The sequence below is a fragment of the Trichechus manatus genome, unplaced genomic scaffold (assembly GCF_000243295.1).
Source record: "Trichechus manatus latirostris isolate Lorelei unplaced genomic scaffold, TriManLat1.0 scaffold00067, whole genome shotgun sequence".
Taxonomy (NCBI): domain Eukaryota; kingdom Metazoa; phylum Chordata; class Mammalia; order Sirenia; family Trichechidae; genus Trichechus; species Trichechus manatus.
In genome coordinates this window covers 12841627-12861573 of record NW_004444003.1, presented here as the reverse complement: position 1 = coordinate 12861573, position 19947 = coordinate 12841627, and the positions used below count along the sequence as shown (strand labels likewise).

The 19947-nt window shown below is 45.7% G+C and overlaps 1 protein-coding gene across 7 annotated transcripts in view; it reads left to right on the top strand.

Moving 5' to 3' along the window:
• Positions 1–19947, top strand: part of PFKFB3 (6-phosphofructo-2-kinase/fructose-2,6-biphosphatase 3) — a 94815-nt gene that overhangs the window by 54123 nt on the left and 20745 nt on the right. For 3 of the 7 annotated variants that reach the window (XM_023734404.1, XM_023734399.1, XM_023734401.1), the window contains exon 1: positions 17272–19188. In XM_023734404.1, coding sequence (XP_023590172.1) covers positions 18972–19188 — 217 coding nt within the window. In that variant the 5' untranslated portion in view covers positions 17272–18971. Of the gene's footprint in view, positions 1–9893; positions 10481–17271; positions 19189–19947 lie in introns of those variants that run through there. The other 4 variants (XM_023734405.1, XM_004379711.2, XM_023734402.1 and 1 more) reach the window with 3 other exon arrangements.

Sequence of the window (19947 nt, the reverse complement as noted above, 5' to 3'; positions counted from 1 at the left end):
GAGGAGACAGGATACAGTTCATCCATCAGGACAGCGTCCAACCAAGACAGCTTTCAGCTCCTTCTTGGCTGTGCCCACAGGCAGGCCCTTTGCTCTGGCCTACTTTCACCGGGCCACTCAGGTTCACTGCCGCCGGGCTCTGTGTCTCTCGGCCACTTCTTGCTGTGTCACCTTGCTTCTTGCCGTCTTCAGTGTTACAGCTCTTTCTCTCCCTCTCCCCATGTCTGTCTATAAAACCCTTTGTCACTAAGCTGCTTATATAGCAAGATCCTTATCAATTTCAAGGTGTGGCCCCCCAGCAAGATCGTGAACTAACCAATCCCCTCAGTAGACCAGAAGTCACTCACTTTGCACAACTCAAAGAATGTGCATTATACATGTAGAAACTATTGAATTGGTGTATGTTTTGCTGTGTCTATTCTCAACAACAACAAAATAAAAAAAAATGTAAAGTCATTCAAATAAATCATCCTGTTTCAAGAAGTAAAGATAATGATGGAGGATAATGTGGAAAAGAACAGCAAGAATGGCAGCACAAGCTGAAGAATGTAACCAATGTCACTGAATTGTACATGTAGAAATTGTTGAAATAGCATATGTTCTGCGTATGCTTTCACCAAATAAAAAAATTTTTTTTATTGAAGAAAAGTTACTGACTTTGCATAGTAATCGTCCAGTCCCCACAAGGGTCTTACGTACCTTATTTGCATGGTAGACTAACCAATCCCTTATAAGATTGTGGCCCAGCCAATTATTTTGGGAAAATTATAAACCCAAGGTCAGAAAGGCCATATGTAAAGAGAAACTCATTGCAGAGTGGCTGACGTACAGCTGCTGTTAGTGAGCATTTAATAAATGCTGGGAAGATGGACAGGCTGACCCATGTGTACCAAGATAGTGAGCTTCTTGAGTAGTAGTCCATCTTTGTGCCACCTTTCACCTCAGAGAGACAGGTTCAGTGTAAACCTCTTAGAGTCTTAGGCAGAACATTGTGTGACCATCTCTTCTTTATTTTGTTTTAAACGTGCAGACTGATGACAGAGACTACAAACCCATTGATATTCTCCCAAAGATCTACATAAAGCCCAGAAATAGAATCATCCCCCAAATTAAAACACAGCTTGAGCTTGATTTCTGTTTTTTCACAGGTGCAGGATTCACACAAATTCCATTTGCATGTGTGTGTATGTGTGTGTGTGTAGTTTGCAAGAAGCAAAGGTGTTATGAACACATGTGAATCACCGTAGTTCTATAATACCTTGATTACCTTTCCATCAATCCCTTCTTTCCTCAATGCCCTAATCTACACAATCTATGCATTGTTTTCAGAATTTGAGCAAACTGAGCCATAAATGATTTTAAAAATTTATCTTTTTAAACTTTTATTTTGAAATGATTGAATACTCACAAGACATTACAAAAGTAGTACAGAGTCCCATGAACACTTCGCCCAGCTTCCGCTAACTGTGACAACTTATATGACAGTAGTAAAAGATTAAAGCAAGGATGCAAGCGGCCATCTAAGATGCATCAATTGGTCCCAACCAAAGAACACCAAAGACACAAGGAAAGTATTAGCCCAAGGGACAGAAAGGGCCACATAAACCAGAGACTTCATCAGCCTGAGACCAGAAGAACTAGATGGTGCCCGGCTACCACCAATGACCGCCCTGACAGGGAACACAACAGAGAGTCTCTGATGGAGCAGCAGAAAGAGGGGGTGCAGAACTCAAATTCTAGTAAGAAGACCAGACTTAATGGTCTGAGACTGGAGGTACCCCAGAAAGCATGGCCCCTGGATTCTCTATCAGCCCAGAACTGAAACAGTTTCCGAGGCCAACTCTTCAGACAGGGATTGGACTGGACTGTGGGACATAAAGTGAAACTTGTGAAGAGTGTGCCTCTTAGCTCAAGTAGATACAAGAGACCAAAGGGGCAGCTTCTGTCCAGAGGTGAGATGGGAAGGCAGAGGGAGGATTAGGAGCTGGTTGAATGAACATGGAGAATTGGGCAGAAAGGAGAAGTATGCTGTCGCAGAATGGGGTGAGCAATTAGAGTCACATAACAACGTATAAAATTTTGTATGGGAGACTAACTTGAAATGTAAACTTTATTTAAACTACAACAATAAAAAAAGAAAAAAGATTAAAGCAAGGAAATTGGCATTGGTACAACACTGTTGGCTGGAATACAGTATAAAAAAACAGTTATTGTCGAGTTGATTCTTACTCATGGCGACTGCATTCATGTCAGAGTAGAACTATGCTCCCTAGGGTTTTCAATGACTGATTGAAAGACTTAGATTGCCAAGTCTTTCTTCCAAGGTGCCTCTGGGTGTGTTTGAACCTCCAACCTTTCAGTTAGTAGCTGAGTGCTTAACGATTTGCATCACCCAGGGACTCCTAGACTACAGTGTAACTTTTTTAAAAATAAAAATATTTTGAAGTCATAAAATAATACTTTTTAACAAAATATATGCCTTGCTATTGGTTGAGGATATGTACAAGGAGTGTGTCATGGATTGAATTGTGTCCCCCCAAAATATCTGTCAACTTGGCTAGGTCATGATTCCCAGTATTGTATGATTGTCTACCATTTTGTAATCTGAGATGATTTCCCTATGTGTTGTAAATCCTATCACTATGATGTAATAAGATGGATTAGTGGCGGTTATATTGATGAAATCTACAAGATTAGTGTCTTAAGCCAATCTCTTTTGAGATATGAAAGAGAGAAGCAAGCAGAGAGACATGGGGACCTCATACCACCAAGAAAGCAGTGCCAGGAGCAGAGCGTGTCCTTTGGACCTGAGGTTCCTGTGCTGAGATGCTTCCAGACTAAGGGAAGACTGATGACAAAGACCTTCATCCAGAGCCGACAGGGAAAGCCTTCCTCTGGAGCTGATGCCCTGAATTTGGACTTGTAACCTAATAGACTGTGAGAAAATAAATTTCTCTTTGTTGATGCTATCCACTTGTGGTATTTCTGTTATAGCAGCACTAGATGACTAAGACAGAGTGTAAAATACTGTCAAAGCAGTAGGCAAAGTGTGATGCTGGATGTGAACCCCCAGCTAATAGCTTTAGGAGCATGGCCCCAAGCTTAGTGATGTGCCTTAAAAAAAAGGAAAGGTCTGCAGAAGGTGGAGTAACATGGATTGGGCAGAGGGAAATGGAAACTTACTGGAGGGTTTGTTGGAACTTAAATTATACAATTTGAGTTGATTCACCCAAAGCCAGACTGTGGCTGTAACCCTAATTATGAAACATTTAAGCCCATTTGATTAGAGGAAAAAAGTATATGGCATTTGCAGAAAAGATAATAAATAGGTATTTCAAATCCCTGATGTGGCATTGTGTAGACAGCTCTATCTCTGTTCTAATTCACGTATGAGTTACAAACATTTTATAAAAAAAAAAAAAAACAACAACAAGAAAACCTTATCAACAAAGTAAAAAGACAATCTATGGACTGGGAGAAAATTTTCAGGAACCACATATCAGATAAGGGCCAAATATCCAAAATATATGTAAAACTACAACTTAACAACAAAAGGCACACAACTGAATCAAAAAATGGGCAAAGACTTGAACAGACAGTTTGCCAGAGAGGATATTCAAATGGCCAACAAGCACAGGGAAGGATGGTCAACATCATTAGCCATTAGGGAGGTGCAAATCAAAACCACAATGAGATATCACCTCACCTCCATTAGAATGGCAATGAGCAATAAAATGGAAAATAAGAGGTGTTGGCAAGATTGTAGAGAAACTGAAAACCTCATCCACTGCTGGTGGGAATGTAAAATGGTGCAGCCACTGGAAAACAGTTTGGTGATTCCACAAAAAAAGAGTTGAACATAGAATTACCATATGACCCAGCAGTCCCAATCCTGGGTATATACCCAGAAGAAGTGAAGGCAGAAACCTGTACATCAATGTTCATTGCAGCACTTGTCACAGTAGTCAAAAGGTGGAAACAATTGAAATGTCCATCAACAGATGAATGGATAAACAAAATGTAGTACGAATATATACATACAATGGAATATTGTGCAGCTGTAAAGAGAAATGAAGTTCTGATGCATGCCACAATATGGATGAACCTTGAAATTATTATGTTTACCAAAATAAGTCAGTTGCAAAACGACAAGTACTGTATGATTGCACTTCCATGAAATAAGCAAATCTATAGAAGTCAAAGATTATTAATGGTTACCAGGGGTGGGAGGGAGAGGGAAAGGGGGGGTGTTTTGTTTGGGAGACATTGAGTTTATGTTAACGGTGGTAGAATGTTTTGGATAAGGTGGTGGCCCAACATGAAAAATGTAAAAAATGTCATTGAGTTGTAAATGTGGAAACTGTTGTGTTGTCGGATGTTTTGGTGGTGTGTATGTTTTCACCACAGTATAAAAGAGAAAAAACAAGAAAAACCAAACCACCCTGCTTCTTCCCTTTGGATGGGTGGTGAGATAGGGTTTGGACTCAGTCTTTTATTTGGTGTCTCACTTCACCCTGTCATGTTGTTGTTGAGTGCTGTTGAGTCACAGCAACTCATAGCGATTCCATGTGACAGAGTAGAACTGCTCCATAGGGTTTTCTAGGCTGTAATCTTTATGGCAGCAGAACGCCAGGTCTTTCTCCCGTGGAGTTGCTGGGTGGATTTGAACTACCAGCCTTTTGGTTAGCAGCCCTGTGCTTAACTGTTGTGCCACCAGGGGTCCTCCTCCTTTCACCCTCTCAAACATGGGATTTTTCAAGGGAACAAGTAGTGATACTTTGTGTCTAATTAGCATCTTCTGATTGCTCATAGCCTACCCTAGATTGTTATCTCCCTCATTTTCTCACTGGGGAGGAGACAGGTATTAGCGTGGTTGAATTCTGGCCAGCTGACATGGGATCATGGAAATGGGCTTGCTTTTTGTTTTTATAGTAGCATTTGGGATTAGGTAAGGGTTAGGTGACACTGGCTAGGAGAGAGGAGGGGGAAGAAAGAAGGTCATGGAGAAAAATCACTTCCATCATCCTTTCTCCAAGGCCGGATCTACCTGAATGGATCAACCTCTACAAGGCACCTCGCCAGGCACTTGGTAGGGTCTTAATAAATAAATAAATACTAGAGTATCATTTTAAATAATTGCTCTGCTCACGTCTCCTTCTACACAGCCAAGGTCTTTTCTCTGCTGTTTCCTGCCAAAAGCTCAACTGTTCTGGATGCAGCAGGGAGCTATCAGCTGTCTCTGAGGAAAAACCCAAACCAAAACCTGACCTAACTGGCTCTGTTCCTTTACCTTTGACCCAGTCCTTGACTTCTCTACTCTTTAAACCTTCCTTAAGCATTCATAAAATGAGGGTTGACTAGATTTTCTTAAAGGTTCCTGCTACATCTAATAGTGTCTAGGACCATGAATGCAGAATCTAAGAAAAATTGACAGTCTCCTCTAGTTCTTGGAGTAGTCATGGCTATGAAAATATTGGAGAAATTTTTACATTCTCTGTTTTCTAAAGGACTGTGGTTATGCTCTCTAGGTTGGAGACGGGAGTTGGTGAAAGGGTTGGAGGGTGACAGTTGGGGTGAAAATGGGGCCATTAGCAGAACTAGAGGAAAAGTTAGGAGGGTGTCTAAACCAGTAAACGCTGAACCAGTAAATCTTGGAATACAGTTCGTTGTACTTAAATGATTTTGTATTGAAGCAATTATATTTCCCGTCAGGACTCTACCCTTTACTTGATGGCTGTAAACATTGCAAGGAAATCTAGCTGGCCATTTTTTTTTTTTTAAAGCAAGTGTGAGTTCATCCTTGTTGGTAGGGGCCATTGAGTCAGTTCCAGCTCATAGTGACCCTATGTACAACAGAACAAAACACTGCCTGGTCCTGCGCCATCCTCACAATTGTAGTTATGCTTAAGCCCATTGTTACAGCCACTGTGTCAGTCCATCTTGTTGAGGGTCTTCCTCTTGTTCGATGACCCTCCACTTTACCAAGCGTGATGTCCTTCTCCAGGGACTGATCCCTGCTGATAACATTTCCAAAGTATGTGAGACTCAGTCTTGCCATCCTTGCTTCTAAGGAGCATTCTGATTGGACTTCTTCCAAGACAGACCTGTTCGTTCTTTTGGCAGTCCATAGTATATTCAGTTTTCTTCGCCAACACCACAATTGAAAGGCACCAGTTCTTCTTCGGTCTTCCATATTCATCGTCCAGCTTTTGCATGCATATGAGGCGATTGAAAACACCATGGCTTGGGTCAGGTGCACCTTAGTCTTCAAGGTGACATCTTTGCTTTTTAACACTTTAAAGAGGTCTTTTGCAGCAGATTTGCCTAATGCAATGCATCATTTGATTTCTTGACTGCTGCTTCCATGGGTGTTAATTGTGGATTCAAGTAAAGTGAAATCCTTGACAACTTCAGTCTTTTCTCTGTTTATCATGATGTTGCTTATTGGTCCAGTTGTGAGGATTTTTGTTTTCTTTATATTGAGGTGTAATCCATACTGAAGGCTGTAGTTTTTGATCTTCATCAGTAAGTGCTTCAAGTCCTCTTCACTTTCAGCAAGCAAGGTGGTGTCATCTGCATAACGCAGGTTGTTAAAGAGCCTTCCTCCATTCCTGATGCCCTGTTCTTCATATAGTCCACCTTCTCAGATTATTTGCTCAGCATACAGATTGAATAAGTACAGTGAAGCAACCCTGACACACTCCTTTCCTGATTTTAACCCATGCAGTATCCCCTTGGTCTCTTTGAACAACTGTCTCTTGGTCTATGTACAGGTTCCTTATGGTGTTCTGGAATTCCCATTCTTTGCAATGTTATCCATAATTTATTATGATCTACACAGTCAAATGCCTTTGCATAGTCATTGAAACACAGGTAGACATCTTTCTGGTATTCTCTGCTTTCATCCGTGATCCCTCTGACATCGGCAGTGATATCCCTCATTCCATCTCCTCTTCTGAATACAGCTTGTCCTCCGTATCCTCCACATATTCCCAGCCATTAACATATCAGAAGCAGGAGGGTGGATTAAATTAACTTCCATTTGTCTGCATCCATATCTGGTGCAAGAGGTGACTGTGAAGAACTTACTCTTTACTCTGAAGAGATGGACTCCCAGGGAATTATTGACATAAAGGCAGGGTAAGTGCCAGGTTGTCATGGATTGAATTGTGTCCCCCCCAAAAATGTGTGTAGCAACTTGGCTAGGTCATGATACCCAGTATTGTATGATTGTGTTATCTGATGTGATGTCAACTCTATCACTATGATGAGATTACATGTGATCTCCTTATGTGTTGTAAATTCTATCACTGTGATGAGGTTATACTGAAGAGGTTGACAAGATTAGTGTCTTAATGCAATCTCTTTTGAGATATAAAAGAGAGAAGCGAGCAGAGACACATAGGAACCTCATACCACCAAGAAAGCAGTGCCGGGAGCAGAGCATGTCCTTTGGACCTGAGGTTCCTGTGCAGAGATGCTTCCAGACCAAAGGAAGATTGATGACATGGACCTTCCTCCAGAGCCAATGGAGAAAGCTTTCCCCTGGAGCTGATGCCCTGAATTTGGACTTGAAGCCTACTGGACTATGAGAGAATAAATTTCTCTTTGTTAAAACCATCCACTTGTGGTATCTGTTAGAGCAGCACTAGATGACTGAGACACAGGTATAGTGCAAATGGAACATGAACTGCCTCTCGCCCTAAGAGCTGACCCCGGTTAGATACTGTTATCTAGGTCATGAGATTAAAGATACATCTCCTCTGGTTTGCCCCCCACATCCCTCTCAGCAGAAATTAGCCACAGTTGTTTGCAAGTTTAGAGGGAGGAAGGAATGGCACCTCCTTCGCTTGCTTTGCCTATAAATTTGGATAGAAAATCCCTGTGAGAAAGCAGGAACGCATGTACACTGGTTATTGTATGAGAGGCAAGTGCTAGGTTGTGGAGGGTAAAACACTCAGTACGCTCTCCCTTCCTCACCTGACCCCAGCCAACCCCAGCAGCAAGAACTTTTCCTTGTGGTCCAGGTGCTTGTTTGCTGCTGTTTTTCTCTTAGATCAGTCCCCTCTTATTTCAAGAGTGGAGTGAGACTCTCCTTTGGGCGTTATAGGGTGTCATCTCTGGGATTTACTCCAAATGCAGAAAAACAAGCCTAAGTGCAATGCACTCAGGTTTCTGAACAGCTGCCAGGAACACGCGAAACCAAACAGCAAAGTTGTTGGAGAGCAGGGACTCTGGGGAGGCGGCGCGGGCAGGGTTCCCGGAGTGTGGGGTAGGGGAGAGATCACGGGAACCCGCTTGGAGGGCGACGCTCACCAGGGTAGGGTCCTAAAGTGGGCTGTGGTGCGGGGGACTGGGAGAGGAGGCCCAGGTGGTCTAGCATGCGCGGGAGCAGCTGTCCGCGCGCCGCTGGGGCGCTGCATTGCAGCTGCCGCCAGGGTGCGGGCTCCCTCCCAGCCGAGGCATGCGGGACGTGAGCTACGTGTGGCAGCCTCTGCTCATACTTTTCCACTGAAGTGTATGCTTCCGGGAGCGCCGCTGTTTCCCCTTCCAATCATAGCATAACCTCAGTTTGAAATATGCACCTTTCTACCGGGCAGCGCTTCTGTACTTAGATATCGCATGCTAACGTGATGCCCGTTAGCCTCACATGAATGTAATGCAACCGTGCGGGGGACAGTGCCCTGCTAAAAGCACCCTAGATCTTTACAGGACCACCACTGATCTGACTACACGACTGTCAGACGTCGCGAACCCATGCTAAACTGAGATGAATGAAAAATTAGAAAGGGCCCCGCACACACGCACAAACACACCGCAAAAATTGGTGAGGAAAAGATATAGGGCTGTGCTGATAAATGTCATGAATTTTAGGTTTGCATAATCAAAGTAGCGCCTCTGAATAGTTACTTCTGGGCGTATAGTCAGGTAATGATGCATTGTAAGTCAAAATGGTGGCTAATTTTAGTCTTTCACTAGCAGAGAAAAAGATTTACAATATGGTAAATGGTGAGTGTAAAAACCAAACTGTGGAGCTTGTCAGTCTAGCCTCACCAGGCTTTGCTGCCTCCCCCTCGTGCCCAGCAACATAGGTAGCCCGCAGGAGTCTGGCTTCCAGGTCTTGGGGCTGAGTGTAGGGGAAACAAGGTTCAGCACAAGTCAAGGTTTCTAAGGGATTCAGGAAAGTGAGCGGGGTGAGGACGAAGGACAAAGGAAGTCCTTTTCCTGCGGGTGGCGGGGGTCGTGGTGGGTGATGACTCACAGTTATTATTAGGGAACAGCTGTAGGCAAGGAGCGACCCAGAGAGCTCTTCCCCACAGGTGCTCTCTGTATCCTACCCTCCAGCTTCCCTCTAGGGTAGTAGAGACTCTTCCTCACGCCCCTCCTCCTGCGCTCGAACCTTTATCCCTAAACCTAGGTCTTCAACTTGACTGTGCCTAACCCGGAGCGCATGTTAAGTAAGAATGCAGAGTGCTGGGCCCCACTCCCAGAGAGGCTGAATCAGTAAGATGCATTTTGACAAGCATCCCAGGTGATACTGTTCTATTGTGGTGGTGGTGGTGGGGGCGGTCCATGGACCACACTGAACAGCGCAGCTTCTCTCCTCCCAGCACAGTTGAGGCGAGGGACTGGAATTATTCTAGGAAATTGTGTCAGTTGTCCTTAGGAGATAACAGGAGGCTAAAGAAGTAGAGACCGTCATCTAAGGCTGGACGTGGTCCCGCCTTACTTTTAGGGAGTTACCAGAAGTGGGGTCGCAGCGTTGGTCAGGACTGGGTCTGAGTTGCAGGAGCAGTGAGCGCTGCTTTCAAGGGCCTCTAGGGGGCGTCAGAGGGACGCCTCCTGGCTTCCCCACCCCCTCTTCTCCCCACGTGAAAAGGGGCTGGAACCAAAAGAATGTGTTCCCGCCCCGAGGTTGACGTGTGCGCTCTGCCGGCTTCAACTCTTAAAAATACCGGTGGTGCGCTGGGCATCCTCGCAGAGCTCTTGAGAGGGAGACGAGAAGGAGGGGAAGCGAAGCGCAGCAGGTTTGCAATTGGCGCACGTTCCGGCCATACCCGGCGGAGACCGCGGCTGTCACGTCGCCCGGAGCATCCCCGGCGGGCGAGCGTCCGGGCTTCGCAAAGTACACAAGCCCGATCCTGCGGGCGCTGCAAGTGCAGCCCTTATATCCCCATCCCTCTTGCAGCGGCTTTTGGTGCGGAGCCCCACACACTTTGCCAGCGTTAATTATTTAACACAAAGCACTTTTTCAGAAAGCAGCGTTAAGGGAGAGAGCCCGGGGACCGTGCTCCCGCGCAAGCATCCTCTCTTCTTTGTTTCCTGAGGTCAGCAGGCCGCTTTCTTCCCCAAATTTGGGTACTTCGTGAGGGTTGGAGGGCCGCCCGAGACTAGGCTGTGAAGATGCCCTTGGAGCTCACTCAGAGCCGAGTGCAGAAGATATGGATTCCTATCGACCATCGCCCCTCGTTGCCCAGATGTGAGTATAGATGTGCACCGGGTCCGGGCTGCAGGGGAGGGGCGCGCCTCGTGGAGAGCTAGGGGCCATTGTGTGGCCGGCGCCGCTGAGACGCTTTTGTGTGGACTCCTCTCCTCTGGCGCGCGTTGAGCAGGGCTGTCCCCATCGGGCCAGGAATGCTGGGCGCCCCGCCGCTTCTCTTCGGGCCCGCGGAGCGGCCGGCGGAGGGTGCTGTTGGGGTCTCGCCGAGCCTGGCACTGGGCCGGGGGCGGTAGTGCACCGGGCCGCGCGCGGTGAGGGAGCGTGCGGAGGGCAGGTGTCCGACCGGCGCTGCGCCTTCCCTCGCCGGGCGTCGGGCGGCGCTGTGGCCTTGGGGCGGGCCGCTCGCCTTACTCTGCTTCTCGGGGCAGGGCGGGGGGCGGCGCGCGGCGCCTGGTGGCTCTTGCCAGAAAGCAAAAGAGGAAACCCGGAAATGGCGGTTGCGGTGGACCCATAGTTCGGGAGTGTCTGGGGGTGGGGAACGCAGGATATTGCCGAAAGCCGTTGACTCGGGTAACTTGGAAAGATGGCCCACGATCTCCCCTACCCCAGGCCACTCTTACCCGAGCGGAGTCCGGTCTCGTGACTCGGCGGGCGGCGCCTCCTCTCCTCCATATCTCTCTTTCTCTATTACTCCCGTTTTCTCTCTCTACCTCCCTTTCTCGATCTCTATCTACCTCTCTCTTTCTGTCTCTGTATTCCTATTTTCTCTTAGTCTTTCTTGAAGGGCTCTGGGAATGACTGCTGGGGCCTCGGTGCTGGGGGCGATCGGAGACCCACCTGGAACCAAGCCTTTGCCCTCGGTTTTGGAGAGGGTTAGTCGATTCATGACTGCATAGTTGGAGGAGTTTTACATACACGCGCGCGCGCGCACACACTCACACCCCATCGTACTCGGAACTTGGTGACAGTTCGCTTCCCCCGATCTCGTCTGTCATCCACCATAAATGCTTTAGAAAGTTTTATCTGGGGATCCAGTCCAAGCTACGGACAGAGACTCTGAAAAGTGCGTATTAGAATGATTACCAGGCGAACGTCACGTTTTCCTGGTAAAACTGCTAAGGAGGGATGTTCGCCTTTGAGCCAATCAGATGAATAAGATTGGGCTGTGTGATGTCTGGCGTTTTCCTCGTAGCCATGTCTGGTAGCTTGAACGTTAAACCAACTCTTCCCTGTTCGCAGTGCTGGGATCCGAGATACACACTGCTTGAGGTAGCTTCTAGTCATTTAATGGCACTTGAGCGGGAGGTGTGTTGTTGACTTGCTGTGCTGCCACGTTTCTTAGCAGAGACCTGTCACGCGGGATGTGACAGCTTGCCTCCGGCTTTGCCGGTGTCTTGATCGCTGGCATCCCTTCCCAGACTTGCTGGTGGGGACTTGGCAAGGTGCTCCTGACACCCTTGGGAGCCATACCTCCACTAGCTTGTCTCCTCTCCTGGAAGTGAGGGCTTTGGGGTGTGGGTGAGGGGGCTTCTTCAATGGAAGTCTTTTTCTCCTCTCAGGAGAATTGAGCTTCTTCACAAGGTAGTGAAAGGCTGAGACATACAGATCTGGAAATTGTTTCTTAATCCTTAACCCTTTCAGATATGCTATTGTAAATAGTTTACTAAACTGGGGCTTCCCCAGGTCTCGTATTTCTCTTAAACCTAATGGTTGTGTGGAATGCAGCTCCTTAAATTTGGAGATTTGCCAAGGCCAGATGCAGAAACAACCCTCATCCCCTTTTTACTTTTGAATAAAGCTAACATTATTTATAGAACACTTTGTAAACTGTAATTGGTCCTACAAATATAGGTTGGTTTTATATGTGTTTATATTTAACAGTCCCCATAGGTTTACGGTGGTGGGGTATAAGTTCTGGGAGAAATGACCGAGCTCTGAGCTTCTGCAAAGGGCACTGAGATTGGTTGGCATTAGCTCAGTAGGGAGATTTTAAGAGAAAGCGATGCTTTTTTCCTCTAGGCTTTAGAAACCAATCCATTAGACTCAGTCAGCCTGCACGTCTCACACGCAGATGAGCGATTTGCCTAAAAATCTCAGTCAAAACCATTCGGAGCTACAGGGGGCGGGCAGGGCAGCAAGCGGGGGTGCCTAAAGCTGATGGATTAAGTCCTTTATCCTCACCCACTCCTGGAATCCTTGCATGTACTTCTTTCTTATAAAAATTTTTTCTTATAAAAATATCCACAGCCTGGGTATTTATTACATGTCCTTATTTCAAGTAGTGATGTCTTTTTCAGTTTATATCATTTCTCATTGGAATGGAGAAAAGAGGATATTTCTTATAGGCATCTTTCCTGATCTCTTTCTTCCCCTCCTCTCCTCTTTTCTAATGGTACGGGATCATCGGGTGGGATTTTCTTCCTCCTAAACCTGTTACTAGCTTTATTAGTGGTCTGTTATTAACTAAAGGAGGGCATGGAGAGCATTACTCTTCATACAAAGAAGAGTAAAACAGCAACAGAAAGCCTGAGATTGATTAGTTAGATAACATTTCCCCCTCTGAAGCACATTAATTGGGTGCCTTGTTGCTCTACCAAGGAGCCCTGGTGGCCCACTGATTAAGCGGCTAACCAAAAGCTTGGCAGTTCGAATCCACCAGCCGCTCCTGGGGAGAACAATGTGGCAGTCTGCTTCTGTAAGGATTTACAGCCTTGGAAACCCTGTGGGGTAGTTCTGGTCTGTCCTGTAGAGTTGCTGTGAGTCAGAATTGGCTCAGTGGCAGTGGGTTTGGTTTTTGGTGGCTGCTACACCAACATTGTGGCAAATATTTCTTAAAAAACCGGCATCTTCCTTCAAATGCAAACTGTAACTTGGAGAGACTTATGGATTTGTGAATCAGTGCTTAATCAACAGGGAAGTTAATTATTGGCTGGCAAGAGCTGGCTATCCTTTCTCTTTATCATCACTAAAAGTTGAGAACCTCTGCATTTGAGTCCCTCATCTGGATGAGTTATTTAACCACTCAGAACCTCAGTTTTCTCATCTATAAAGTAGGTTATGTTAATATCTACTTCACTGGGCTATGAAGGATTCCATACAAGTGGTGAGTCCTGAGATAAGGTTTGGTAGTTAGTGGGCATTAGGTAAATAGTCACCACCATCAGTGAGCATGAAGGAGGTGTTGATAGTGGTCATTGTAGAAGTTATTTATTTATTACTTTGAAATAAGACAAACTGCTAATTTATCTTTGCTCGAGGATTTAGAACAGACCAGCAGGGAAGAAAGGTTAATTTAGTATTCAAGCACTGATGTAAAGACTTCCATCTCCTTTACGAGGTTAAACCCATTGCTGGTATTCTAACTTAAAGAAGAGAGATAGGAGGATGTTCAAGAGAAATCCCTACTTTATGCTTGGGTGGCCACTGCAGTTTATAGTAGTGATTCTTAGCTCTGGTGGCACATTAGAATCACTTGGGAAGGTTTTGAAAATAAACAACTAAACCCATTCTGAACCCCAAACCAAGTTAGAATTGCCCCAGATGGGGCCCAGGCATCCTAATTTTTAAAGCTCCGCAGGTGATTCCTTGGTTCAGCCACTGGTTGAAAACCACTAGTTTAGGAAAGAGGACTTAAAGGATGTCAAGCAGGGCCTCGAACCAGTACAGACATTCAGGAACAGTTCAGCAATTGCCGATGTGAACGAGGGCAGGATAGGCATTGTATAGCAACCAAATATGTTGCTGTGGATTTTGACCCGAGTAGGAAACAAACAGCAGTGCTCTGCTCATAGATTCAAAGTGGCATGGTTGGCTGCCATCTTTGAGCGGGCACCGCTGTCTGTTTCCTACTCAAGTCAAGGTCGACAGCCAACAGATTTGGTTGCTATGCAATGCGTACACTGCCCTCGCTTACATGAACAATTACTGAACCGATCTGAACTGGTTGAAAGCCCTGATTTCAAGTGAGAAAGATCTAGGCTAAGCCCTAATTCTGTCACTTAATATTTTTGCTTTGTGACCTCAGCCAACAGTCTCGATTTGTGCGTCTTAGTTTTCGATGTCTAGAATAGTGATAGCCAAAGTGGCTAAGACTGATTGAGAGCACTGTATTAAGCATTTTGCATATATTATGTTGGGTGGTACAAATGGTTAATGCACTTAGCTGCTAACTGAAATGTTTGAGGTTCCAGTCCACCAGAGGTGCCTCGGAAGAAAGATCTGGCAACCTACTTCTGAAAAATCAGCCATGGAGAACCGTATGAAGCAACTGACAAACACTGTATTTATATATGTGTGTGTGTGTGTGTGTGTGTGTATTTAAGCATATATATTTTTTAATATTGTGTTTTTGGTGAGAGTTTACACAGGAAATTAGGTTCTCATTTAACTATTTCTATACATATTCAGTGATATCAGTTACGTTCTTCACAATATATCAACATTCTCATTATTTCCATTTTGGTTGTTCTGTTTCCATTAATCTAGCTTCCCTGTCCTCCCTAGCCTTCTCAGCTTTGGTCTAGGGTAAATGTTAACCATTTGGTTTCATCTAGACGATTATTTTGAGAATCACAGTACTCACGGGTGATATTATTTATTTTATGGGCCAATCTGCCATTTGACTGAAAGGTGACCTCTGGTTGTGGTTTGAGTTCTGGGTTTAAACAGTATCTCAGGGCGATGGTCTCGGTGGTTCGTCTAGTCTCTACTGGTCCAGTAAGTCTGGCTTTTTTTTTTTTTTTTGAGTTTGGTTCTACATTTTTCTCCCATTCTATCCCCGATAAACCCATTGCCATCAAGTTGATTCCAACTCATAGTGACCCTGTAGGACACAGTAGAACTGCCGCATAGGGTTTCCAAGGAGCGGCTGGTGGATTCAAACTGCGGATTTTTTGGTTTGCAGATATAGCTCTTAACCACTGCTCCACCAAGGCTTGGGGACCATCTGTTGGGTCCCTGGCCAGAAGGGTCAGCAGTGGTAGCCAGGCACCGTCTAGTTGTGTCATATATATTTTTACAACAATAAAAGAAAACGCTATGGAGCACAGTTTTACTCTGACACACATAGGCTTGCCATGAGTTGGAATTGACTCAGTGGTAACTTTTTTTTTAATGTTACGTTTAATCCTTATATCAGCCTTTAGGAGAAAGGGAAACTAACACACTGAGGGATTAAGTAACTCGGCCAAGGTTCAAGGAAGTGGTAGCCAGGCTTTGAACCCTGTTTGACTCCAGACCCTGCAGTCTTAACCACTGTGCTGTTATTATTTTGCCTCCCAAGGTTGTCAAATGATTGGCTAAAATGCTCAATCCCAGATTGGGAAGGCCACTCCCCAGATAAGATTAGACATTAGTTTAAGTACGTATACAAAGTAAAGCGTGTGCTCAGTAGCAATCAAATAGTACAGAAGGCTTTTGAAAGAGCTTGTGGAAAGCTGTGGCTGCCCCACCTTTCCCCCTTTCCTGGAGGCAAGCTCACTTAAGATGTTAATTCTTGACTCCTAGGACGCTCCAGGCTGATCTGATAACAGGAGAGAGGGGGATTGTGCCCTGTAGACAAAAATCCAGTTTGCCCTATCCCTTTCTGTGCTGGTGTTTCCTGCATTCCCTTCTCCTGAGGGCATGTTAAGCCTGCTTCCTAGAGAGACCTTCTTTGGGTGGTAGGGCGGTTGTATAACCACATGGTCAAAGCAGGTCTTTTTGCACTGCTTTCATCTTGTGCTGCTTTCATTTTGTGCTTGCCTGGTTAGAATAGGTTGGAGTGGTTATTGTAAACACGCAACATTCTAAATTCAGTTAGGCATTTATCTATAGATCCCTTCTTGGTTTGGAGCAGAGTTCTACTCTGACATGAGGTTGCCATGAGTTGGAATTCGACTTGACAGCAACTGGTTCTTGGTTTGCAGCTTGCTGTCTGTCATAAACAGCCCCTTTCATTGTTTCCTCTCGAACTTTTAATGAAGTATAATTTACCTACTTCTAGAAAAGAACACAAGTGATTTAAACCAAAAAAAAAACCCAAACCTGTTGCCGTTGAGTCGATTCCGACTCATAGGACCCTACAGGACAGAGTAGAACTGCCCTATTGGATTTCCAAGGAGCGGTTGGTGAATTTGAACTGCTGACCTTTTGGTTAGAAGCCAAGTTCTTAACCACTTGCAGCACCAGGGCTCCACAAGTGACTTAGCTCCTTTTTGAGGTTAGCACTTCGAATAAAGCTTCTGCTTTGCCAAGTAAAGGAGTGATGGCTTGTTTGGGCTTGAAATTCAACCTGAACTCTAGGTATTTACTCTGGTGTACCTTTTATGGCTTTTCTGCCTCCTCAAAATGTCTAATTCCAGAGGAGATTTGTTGGTAAGAATAGTGGATAGACAGAATCCCCAATTTGATAGAGAAGCCATCCTCTGCCTCTGTCTCCTTGGCATTATTCCAACAAAAATGTTCTATGCATGTGCACAGCTGAGTGTGTATTTGTGTGTCCTCATCCCTGAGTATGTTTTAATGCTCTTGGGAGCAGTGGCTTGGTGGGGATATCTGTTAAACCATGGGGAAAGAGCCATTGCCTTGGGGGAAGGATCGGTGAAGTGGGTATTGTTTCCAGGCACAAGTGAGAAAACTTCAGCACTTCAGCAGTCACTGTCACTTTTCTGATATGTCAACTGCAGCTGCCAGAATGCACCCTGGACACAATTTAAAAAAAAAAAAAACCAAAGCCATTGCTGTCAAATCAGTTCTGATCCATAACGACGCTATAGGACAGCGAAGAACTGCCCCATAGAGTTTCCAAGGAGCACCTGGTGGATTTGAGCTGCCAGCCCTTTGGTTAGCAGCCGTAGCACTTAACCACTATGCCAGGAGGGTTTCCATAGGGTCTGGCTTATGTCCCTGTTGGTTTTCAGGGAGACCATCATCTCTCTGCTTGCCTCTTGGGACATATGCAAGCCCACTGGTGCCAGTCACGCGTACATCCCTGCTGGCTCATCCTGGGCAGTGAAATGTTTCTGTTTTCTAGGAACTTGTTTGCTCCAAGGTCCCTGGAAGCCGAGGGAATACTGGCCAGTGGTATTTTGTGGCTCCTGAATGTCTCCTGGTCTCCTGATAGCCTTTCTACCTCCTCCACATTGCATGGTCTAAAAATTATTAGCGAAAAAATGAAGCAAAGCCCCGTCTGTTATGCTTGCTTCTTCTTTATCCCCAGCCTGCAATCTAGGAAACAGATCCCAGAATAGCACAGTGGGTGTTTAGACGTGTATCTCAGCTTGGTCAACAGCATGGAACTGTGCTGGGATGCCCAGCGGCTTCCTCTTTAATCCTTGCAGGAGACAAGGCGCCTGTCAGCGATGACGTTGGTGGCTTTCCTTCCTCCCCCACTCTGGCACTCACCAGCTTACGCTTGCGTATCAGAGCCTCTGTCTAAATCTGACAACGTGAGCAGATTTGGGGCAGAGCTTTAATAGGTCTCCCTCCACCTTCTGTGGCCTCAGCCTGTGAAGCGATTTTGCGTAGCCAATAAGGAGAGCTTGGCCCATCTCGGCAGCCAGTCAGCACAGCATTGCAGAGCCACAGCTCTGCTGGGGTTGGGAGTTGTCAAGCAGTGGATCTCCTCCTTCCAGTGAGAGGACACCTCTCACTCCTGTTACTAGGATGCAGGAGTCGCCTGTGTGTCTCAGGGGCAAGATGACAGCCAAGGAAATACTGTGCCATAGATTCCCAGAACAGGGTTCTTTTTAAAACCCGGTGAAAACCTACCTCCCTGGCATTTTGTCTTATTGAGATTCTGAGGAACATGGGCCTGTAGTTCAGTAGCTGAAGTGATGAAATTCACAAGGAAAAGCCACTGGGTTTCCCGGAGATGAATGGCGGAGCCAGGCCTCCTGCCTGGGTCTTAGTAACGTGGGCTTCTGGTGCCCTCTGACCTGACTTTCATTTGGCAGGGCCCTGGCATCAGTCAGAACTTGGCAGCAGGGAAGGGGAGAAGCAGGAAAGGGCATGAGAGTCTAAGGGATGGAGGAATTTATATGTCAGCCTTCACAGGGGGCCAGAATTCTGAGCCTCTGTTCTGCTTTCTTTTGATAAATGTTTACTTTTTACAATTGTCTGCTTTAAAAAATTATTTTTCTAGAAAGTCTGCCCAGACCTATTGCATGGTGGTTAGGGAATTGATGGTTGGCTTGTCTCTGTATTTGGTTTTCTGGGGATCTGCCTCCCATGTCCCAGTCATACCTGCCACCTCAGTTTACATACTATGTTTGGAAACCACCTCTTCCTACTGTTACCCTACTGTTGGTGAGTCTTTTTCGTATACCCTTGAGGAGTGCTCCTCCACTATAGTGTTAGTAACAAGATTCCCTGGCTAGGTCCAGGGCACTTGGGTATCAGGTTGGGAATTTGGGATTGGAACTTAGACTCCCTGAAACAAAGATTGAGCTGCAAGATGCGACTTAGAGGCTTGGCCACTAGGATGCCCTAGTCCCCGTTTAGTCTAAAATACTGGGGGCTTTGAGATGGGGAATGAAATAAGGCCACTTCTATGAATTTCTTTAAAGTTTGTTGTTGGGCATATGACTGTTCATCAACTTTTACCACTTTGTTGATGACACCTTCTTTATTGCTCTTTCCAGCCTGTGGACCGAAGCTGACCAACTCCCCCACAGTGATTGTCATGGTTGGCCTCCCAGCCCGGGGGAAGACCTACATCTCAAAGAAGTTGACTCGCTACCTCAACTGGATTGGCGTCCCAACAAAAGGTAAGGCCGAGTTCCAAGGCTGGGTAGATCGACTGAGTGCTATGGTCCTGCATCCCAACCCTCTGCAAAAAAAAAAAAAAAAAAAATCTTCCATTTCCAGTTGCTGGTACTGACAGTGCAGAACCACTCTGGGGCTGGCCTGTCTCCCTGTATTGGAATCTGATCCCACCTCTCTTCCCAGCTGTGTCACCTATCACTGCTGCACATGTGCCCTTTCATGTTGGAAATTTATTCTCACTGCCGCTGTCCTCTTTCCCACTCTCCTGAATCCTGCCCAACTCAGTTTTCACCTCCTTCATGAAGCCCCCTCCGAGCACCTCAGCCTATGCAGATCTTTCTCCTTTAAACTCTCATAGCACTTAGTTGTAACATTTCTTTCCTCACTGTCATAAAGTGCTCGGTACTGCTGATTATATTTTATGGTTCTTTGTCTAGTCTCCCCAACTAGATGGGAAATGTCTTGAGGATCGGGACTAGTTCTTACATTTTCTCTCCACCACCGTGACTAGCACAGTGCCATATACATACTAAGTGCCCAGTTGATATTAAATGCACTGGGGAAGATAGAATTAAATAGCCTCCTTATTGATGTTGAAGGAGCCCTCATGGAGCAATCGTTAAGCACTTGTATGCTAACTGAAAGTTTGGCAGTTTTAACCCACCTAGAGGCCCTGCAGGAGAAAGACCTAGTGATCTGCTCCCATAAATATTACAGCCTAGAAAACCCTATGGGGCAGTTCTACTCTTGGGCTCGCTATG